This window comes from Macadamia integrifolia, chromosome 10 (assembly GCF_013358625.1).
Source record: "Macadamia integrifolia cultivar HAES 741 chromosome 10, SCU_Mint_v3, whole genome shotgun sequence".
NCBI lineage: Eukaryota > Viridiplantae > Streptophyta > Magnoliopsida > Proteales > Proteaceae > Macadamia > Macadamia integrifolia.
The window spans coordinates 21,267,116-21,275,322 of NC_056566.1; the positions used below are offsets into that span (position 1 = coordinate 21,267,116).

The window sequence follows — 8,207 nt, forward strand, 5'->3', positions numbered from 1 at the left end:
ATGGATTGAATTTAGGGAGAGGGTTCCCACAATGCACTAAAGTACTAATTCGAGCATATAGAAAACTCTCTCAACACAAGTCATCAAGTAGGGGTTTTTTGAAGAAGGAAAGTAAATGAGACCCATGGTATTGTGTTTTTGCATGCGAAAGTTTTCACACGGAGCATCATCGAAGTTCGAAACTTTCATCTATCTACAAAAAATCCTCCCACCCACACCCCCCTCCCCCCCAAAAAAAAAAAATGGATGAAATAAATAATGGTGGTGGATTTATCAGTAATGTTTACAAAGGCCTCCTTATAAACTATAGAGCCCATGAATGTAATTAGTTTTTTTTTTTTTTTTTGGGTTAAACTTGAATCCCATGAATGTAAATATAACTGTGAAGGAGGTGGTGGCCTACTGGCCTCTAAAATGCGCTACAGTTGTAGCACTTAACTGCTTATAAGGAAGCATGCAGGAGCAGTAGGTCAGAGTTGTTAATAACAAATGATTGTAGTTGATGCTCCTTAATGGGTTCAAAGGGTCCCCCTTTTTCTGGGTCAGGGCCACACTTCTAGAATAGAAGAATGAGGAGGAAGAGGTGGTCATGAGAACCAGCCATCATCAAAGTCACCAACCTCTATAATCCATTAACATCTCTCTCTTGGGAGAGAGATCACATCCACATGACTAGTGTCTTTCCCTTTTTGGGTTTAGTGAAAATCCAAGTATTTTTTCCTTCTTTTTTCAAATTAAATCAAGGCACATTTTGATTTCCCTGCCACCACCTCTTCTTATATCTGCACACCATCCCCCCACAATTCCATTACCCACAACACCTCTCTCTTTTTCTCTCTGAAGTTCTGATCGCTCTGTGTGTGTCTGTCTCTTTGCCCCTGTGGTTTGAATTGAAAGAAATGGGTGATATCTCTTCTGGTTCCAATGGCAATGGTAATGGCAATGGCAATGGAGTCAATGGAAATGGCCACTGTGCATGGCAGGGTGGGTTCAGGAAGAGTTGTTGGTATGAAGAAGAGATTGAGCAGGACTTGAGATGGTGTTTTGCTCTCAATAGGTACATTTATATTTATGCACATTAGTTCTTTGATAAAATGGTTCTTCCATTTCCTTTCTTCTTCTTCTTCTCTTTCTGTCAATGTTCTTCCTGAGATTAATTACTCACCAAAACATATACATTTCTTTCCCTTCCTCTTCTTCATTGAGAACTTTCCTTTTGGAGCTTCTGTAGATGGAGAAGAAGGGATGGGGGGGGGGGGGGGGGGAGATGAAGAACTAAATTGCTGAAAAGATTGTTGAGACAAAATCATGGATAAGCTTCAAGAAGGAAAAAAGAAAGCAAACACCTTTTTCAAGTGGTTGGATTGAGACAAAACAAAGTGGGAGCTTTTTGCAATGGTGGTTTTTCTTGCATTTGTAACTTGTTTTCTTATCAACCCATCTCATTAGAAGGCTCAAAAGAAGTACAGTTCTTAGTTCTTTCTGTATTCAAAAGCAATTTTTTTTTTAACTGGTCAGGTAAAAGGTAGACAAGATTAACAGAAAAGAAGATATTTAGGCTCTAAAAAGTATTTTAATACTTGTAAGTGCAATGTCTACTAACTCACATCTTTTGTTTCAACCCACCAGTATTTTGCATACAGGGGCTAGTCAGTACCAGGACATAGCACTTCTGGATACAAAGCCATTTGGAAAGGTTTCATCTATTTTCTTAATTTCTTCCTTCTTAGAATGACTTCCTATATCCAACATTCTATATTCTTTCCCTAATGGGTCTCTTAATTTCTGCTTTAGGCTTTGATCATTGATGGAAAGCTTCAGAGTACAGAGATAGATGAATTCATCTACCATGAATCACTTGTTCATCCAGCACTTCTTCACCACCCAAAGTACTTTCTCCCCCTTCCACTTCTCTTTAAACTTTAAATATTGCTATGTCAATGAAAATAAAACAGAGCCTGGTTGTCTGTATTCAGTCCAAGCAGCATATTTATTATGGGAGGAGGTGAAGGCTCCACTGCAAGAGAGATCCTAAGAAACAAATATGTTGAGAATGTGGTCATGTGTGACATCGATGAGGTTCACTTCATCCTTTCTCTCGCTTTATTCACTTCTATTATTATTTATCCTCCATTAATGGGATACCATCTCTTGGAAGAAGCTTGTATCTGTACATACTAGTCTTAACAACATATGCTTATGTTTGATAGGAAGTAGTGGATTTCTGCAAGTCATACCTGGCTGTAAACAGAGAAGCTTTCTGTGATTCAAGGCTTCACCTTGTTATCAATGATGCCAGGTTCATAAATTTCTTTCTCAATCTTCTTTGGTAGTTTATCTTTGTTGTAGTAGTAGCAGTAGTAGTAGTTGTTAATAAGATAAATTCTTCTCACATTTGTGACAGGGCTGAGCTTGAGAAAAGAGGAGATTCCTTTGATGTGATCATAGGAGACCTCGCAGACCCAATAGAGGGAGGACCTTGTTACCAACTCTACACTAAATCCTTCTATGAATCCACTATTAAACCTAGACTCAGTGAGGGTGGCATTTTTGTCACTCAGGTCAGTATTGCAAGAACAGACCTGAGAGAGAGAGAGAGAGAGAGAGAGAGTTTCTCTCTCAAACACAGAGGCTGGGATTAATGTGGTTCATGTTCTATATGTTTCTGCAGGCAGGACCAGCTGGTGTGTTCAGCCATACTGAGGTTTTCTCTTGCATTTACAACACCATCAGACAGGTTTTCAAATGTTAGTAACATACCCAGACCAATTACTGTCTTCCCATTTATCTATGGTTTTTCTGTGACAAATTAAATGAGTCTTCAAAAGTCAGTGACAAACTGGATGGCTTGCTTCTATTTGCAGATGTTGTTCCTTACTCAGCTCATATTCCTTCCTATGCTGATACTTGGGGATGGGTCATGGTATATCAGCAAATGATCTCCTCTTTCATTTGTTCTTCGTTTAAATCCGTAACTGTTTAAAGTAATAATTTAGAAGTCATTGAACTTGTATATGGTGTTTGGGGGAGTTACAGGCATCGGATTCGCCATTCACGGCGGATGCTGAAGAGTTAGATGCCAGAATCAAGCAGAGGATCAAGGGGGAGAACCGATACCTTGATGGAAAAACTTTCATGTCAGCTTCAATCTTGAGCAAAGCTGTTAGAAAAACGTGAGTCTCCTTTTCGCTTTTGTGCTTCTGCAACTGTGAGTTCCTCCTCTCTTTTGTTATTTTCTAATACATGTGATTGATCAATGTATTGACAGACTAGCCAAGGAGACTCAAATATACACAGAAGGAACAGCAAGGTTCATCTATGGCCATGGAACTGCTCACAAATCCAATCATCACTCTTAAGAGAGATCAAGCACAAACCAAATATTGAACCTTGCCCTTCTTGCTTCATCATCCTTCATTCCCCCACTCCATCTCCACATTTTTTTTTTTTTTTTTTGCTGTTTTAAACTTGAATGGAAAGATACAATGGCAGGCCCCCAATTTATAAGTTTTGGCATTTTACACAATAGGCCACTGTTAATGGCTTGTTTATGTTCAAACTTTTAAGGTAATTACTTGATATGTTACTTCAAATGGAGAGAACTTGCAGACATGAGAAAGCCATGTAAAGTGTAAGTGCACAGAAATGATCCAGTAGCTTAATTTTGATTCAGGATTCGTCTTCGGCAAAAGGATTTTTGAAATGAACATAAAAATGAAAGCATATAATCTCAACCTCGATTAGAACAAAAAAATCAGACAAGTGATGGGAGTAAATATGTTATCTACTCCTTAAGATCTCTCAATTTTCCATGGAAACCGCGTACCCGATCCATTGATCTGATACACAATGGACATCATTACAATTTTACGATGTTCAGCATTTTCTTGGTTTGGTATTTCCTTGCTGCCATCATATGGTTCTGTAATGAAGGGAGAAAAACTGATATATATAATTCTATTGAACATGGTCAGTAATAATAGATCAGTTAGCTGCAGCCTAGTTTAGTTCTAACACATCAACATCTAACAATTTCAGTGGCTGTTACAAACAAATTGAACTGATTTTCACAACAAAATCCTTCTTCGATGAATTAAAACTGGGATTTTTTTTTGGTAAATCTGATTACAGAGATAAGTATGCAGTTCATCAAGTTAGATTGTTGCACATAACACCAACTGAAAGTCTTCTCTGCTTTGCTAGCCATAAGTCTCTATCCTACCATGAATGATATTCCTGGTTATTATGAAATTTTCATGAGTTCATCTTCTTGAACTTGGATCTTTGATGCATGATATTAACATTGGGAACTTGGGTCTGTGAGGTCTTACAACTATCCAATCTAGATCCATCTTGAATCCAATCCCAGAAAAGTGGGGATCAGCCTTACAAGAAATTGCTATAAAGCATTTGGAGATCATGACAGAAACATTCTATCATCTTTTTCTGGTCTTGTTAGTAGTGCTGACTTGAACACATTAGAGATTGAAGCTGTCATTCATAGCTTATCTGAATCTTCAGCACAGAAGTGGCCTGATGTAATACTGAAAGTTGACTCATCCTTAGTGATTGGGTGGGTGAATTGATCCAAGGATTGTCTGTGGAGACACACCAATTGTTAAAGAAGTTTCCTATTTTGGTCTGGTTTGGTCCAATTTCTTATTGATTTGTAAGGGCTACTATTGGATTTGATCCGGTCTGATTTTGGGTTTACATTTATACATAAGGAAAATAATGAGAAATTCCTGATTCATTTGGGTTGGTTTCTTATCAGGATACTATAAGTCTGGTCTCGGTTTTTAACAAATTTGGTTCAATTTGTTGTTTGGACTGATCCGATAAGGTTTTGGTTTCTACCAGTTTCATAAAACCCCAGCCCAAAACCAAATCGACAAGGGTTTGATTCGATTTGATTCGAACTAAACCAATCAGGTTCAATTGGTCCAACCGGTTCAGGCTCAACTTTGACAACTTATTATCCTTATAGCATTAAAAGTGCGAATTATCAAATAAGTGGGAATTTAGTTTAGTGAATGCCACGTGTTTGGAGTTTAGCAATTTAAATAAACACGTGCATATATGTATATCAAGATATTCCACGTGTCAATGATCTAAAGTAACTATCGAGATGCTCCTTTGTTTAACGACGTCAGATCAGCTTCCATCACACGTCATAGGGAGTTCGTGGTCCTAACGCTCGTCTCAGACTCATCATTTCTATTGATCCTCTCCTCCGCTGGAAATCTCGTCTCTGTTCTGTCTACATTTGCATTTTATCCATTAATCCCCTAGAGATTCCAACTTTCCTCTTCGTTTTCTGGATCTTTGCCATCTTCTTCGAAGTTGATTGAGCTCTGCATCAATGGATTCATTCACTAAATCTGCTCGAAACTCCAGCTCTCCCTTCGATTGCCTCCTTTTCCGCAACGCTTTTTCTGATTTGGTTTCTCTGTAAATCTCTTACTGTTGATTGTGTTATTTGGAACTGTTAATGGCAGATCTTGATGACACTTTATATAGAAAAGATACTGGAATTGCTGAAGCGTGCAAAAGAAACATTGAAGGTAAGTCACGGATTGAGTTAATTAAAGTTGTAAATCACATTAAAGTTGCATGAATTTCGAATTTTCTTTCCTGTTCTACAGAATTTCTTACGCAGAAATGTGAATTTGCAGAGGATAAAGCGTTTAGTCTTCGAGTTCAGCTTTTCAGAACCTACGGAAGCTCTCTTGCCGGCTTGGGAGTAATTATCATCTCTAAATCTTTTAAGTTACAAAAGCTTTGATTTTTCTCTCTCTGTTTTAACATTTTTCTATTTTCGTAATTTCTTTAACAGGCTTTAGGTTATGATATTGACGCTGACGATTATCACAGGTAAGGCATTTTGATTTTGAAAGCAATTTGACGTTTTCTTATGATTATTAGATGAAATTAGAGAGATTTTTTCACTTCCTCGAAGAATTTCTTCTTCTTGGTGCCTCTGTTGCATTAAGAATCGGTTGCCTCTATTTTGTGCCTCTGCCTCTGCCCCAAACAGTTTTGTGCACGGGAGATTACCGTACGAGAAGATCAAACCAGATCCTCAACTACGAAACCTTCTGCGGAGCATCAAACAAAGAAAACTTGTTAAGGATTAAAAAGCAAATTTCCGAATGAATTGTGAATCGTCTGCTAGTATTATGAGTGACCGCTGAAATTGAATCCTTCATTGTTGTTGTTGTGGCAGATTTTCACGAACTCCGACAGGAAACATGCGATTAAAGTGTTGGAGAGGCTAGGAGTACAGGATTGCTTCGTAGAAATCATTTGCTTCGAGACACTCAATCCGAATCTCTCGAAATCTACTCGGCCTGATGAGTTTCCCGTTATTCTGAAACCCTCGATCGAAGCCATGAAAATGGCTCTCGAGGTCGCACATGTTGATCCTCGGCGTGTGTTACGCTACCAAACAATTCATTTCCGGTTTGATCTTACTAAATCTGGAGTCTCAGTGCTAAAGCTGAACTACTTTTTTCTTTTACGACTTTATGATAGCTGTTTCTGGACGACAGCGAACGGAATATCGCTGCCGGGAATGCCGTGGGACTTTGAACGGTTCTGGTATTTCCCCTTTCTTCAATTTTTTTTTGCGGGTTTTTTATTACAATTTATTCTTTTTTAAATATTTTTAAATTAATAGGGAGTCAGAGATTTATAAATATATAGCTGTGGGAGGGACTGGCGTACACTATGTAGTCTGACAACGCCTCGGATCAGGTTCACGAGAATAATGTTGTACATCCTAGGTCTGTGGATTATTTCATTAAAAATCATTTGATCTGAATTGAATCTTGACTATATAAATTATTCTACTATTCAATGTTGATTCCACATAGATGGAATCGTGGAAGTGGATCTTCTATTTCCTTGGACTATGCAATAATTCATCATTCGATTGAATCTTCTTGTTCCTGAATGCTTTATAGAAAGAAATCTTCCACTGTGAAAGATTCATTTTGAGTCATAAGAGCAATCTTGTTTTTAGAATCTATTTTCTCTTTCTTTATTTAATAGATTTTAAATGAGATTGTTCTCGTACATGAACCTGATCTAGATTCGCTTGACAATATATATTTTTTCAAATACTACATGTTCCTATGGCTTTTGCATCCATAAACAAAGACTTTGGATTAGATCCTCTTATGATAACCATTTTTATACGGTGTCTATTCCAAATTTAGTATCTATTCAATGTGAAAGTCTCTTGTAAGAAGAGAGAGATTGAGTGGATTTCTGTACTAGGATTTGATTCAGATTGAAAACAAGAGCATGCGTAATTATTACTTTATCATATAAAATAAAAAATCCCATTTATGTTGATGTCCAAACACGTTCATTGACCCACATTGGTGGTTGCTATTTCTTGCAAATTATTTTAATGGTCTAACTCTAAGACCTAGTAAAAAAAAATGTTATATGTGTGGAGGATCGATGATATGGAGCATGATGAAAAATTAAACACGTGCAAATAGTATTGTATTGTAACTACTATTTTACCCTTATCGTTGTTGATACATTATTTTCTCCGAGTTGCTGATGTTGATAATGATGATGATGATGATACGATGAATAAGGTGGGGAAATCAACGAAATGCACAAAGGGTGGTGGGTAGATGGTGGAGAGCGTGATCTTTCTGCCACAGGTGGTTTCAGAGTTATGGGAAAGTGTAGCGACACCTGCATTAGGACAAGAAGGGGATCACAAGATAAGCCGAACCAAACAAAAGATCAGTTCAATGCTCACACCCACCCCTGTCGGTGCTTAAGTATCAATGTACTCTCTCTCCCTCTCTTTCTCTCTCTCTCTCGCTGGGGGGTGTGAATTGTGAAATGTTGTAGTCGATGGTTTGTAATGTGATTGTGGATCCAATTTTCGTACAAGAACCATTTTTGTATGATTTGATCCATATATGGAATTTATCACTCAGTTTTTCCTTGTGTGGATCAGATTCATTCAAGAATGGTTCTCCTGATCCGTTATCCTGTAATATGATTGTGAATATGTATGTTATGTTCTACCGGAGAAAAAAAAAAAAGAATATGTTATGTATATATGTATGTATGTATGTATGTATGTATATATATATATATATATATGTATATGTATGTTTGGTTGGTTGTGGTGTTTTAGTTTTGGTGTTTTCTTCCCATTATAAAAGGTTTGTCTA

General features: G+C 37.4%; 2 protein-coding genes across 8 annotated transcripts in view; both read left to right on the top strand.

Moving 5' to 3' along the window:
• Nucleotides 1-585: 585 nt before the first annotated feature.
• LOC122091104 (thermospermine synthase ACAULIS5-like) lies at nucleotides 586-3,672 on the top strand. The gene is made up of 10 exons (XM_042660930.1): nucleotides 586-1,057; nucleotides 1,630-1,696; nucleotides 1,795-1,889; nucleotides 1,977-2,079; nucleotides 2,211-2,299; nucleotides 2,405-2,561; nucleotides 2,672-2,747; nucleotides 2,865-2,923; nucleotides 3,037-3,173; nucleotides 3,269-3,672. Exons 1-10 carry the CDS (start codon nucleotides 900-902, stop codon nucleotides 3,357-3,359), a joined length of 1,032 nt encoding a protein of 343 aa, XP_042516864.1. The 5' UTR covers nucleotides 586-899; the 3' UTR covers nucleotides 3,360-3,672.
• A 1,546-nt stretch (nucleotides 3,673-5,218) lies between these two features.
• Nucleotides 5,219-8,207, top strand: part of LOC122091706 (uncharacterized protein C24B11.05-like) — a 16,134-nt gene continuing 13,145 nt past the window's right edge. The window contains exons 1-8 of one of the 7 annotated variants that reach the window (XR_006144006.1): nucleotides 5,222-5,564; nucleotides 5,646-5,743; nucleotides 5,837-5,874; nucleotides 6,038-6,125; nucleotides 6,227-6,436; nucleotides 6,552-6,600; nucleotides 6,680-6,785; nucleotides 7,614-7,744. Coding sequence is in view for 6 of the 7 variants with exons in the window: in XM_042661784.1 (XP_042517718.1) it covers nucleotides 5,492-5,564; nucleotides 5,646-5,743; nucleotides 5,837-5,874; nucleotides 6,038-6,125; nucleotides 6,227-6,436; nucleotides 6,552-6,600; nucleotides 7,614-7,861 (804 nt within the window). In the remaining variant the exon portion in view is untranslated. Of the gene's footprint in view, nucleotides 5,565-5,645; nucleotides 5,744-5,836; nucleotides 5,875-6,037; nucleotides 6,126-6,226; nucleotides 6,437-6,534; nucleotides 6,601-6,679; nucleotides 6,786-7,613; nucleotides 8,061-8,207 lie in introns of those variants that run through there. The other 6 variants (XM_042661786.1, XM_042661784.1, XM_042661789.1 and 3 more) reach the window with 6 other exon arrangements.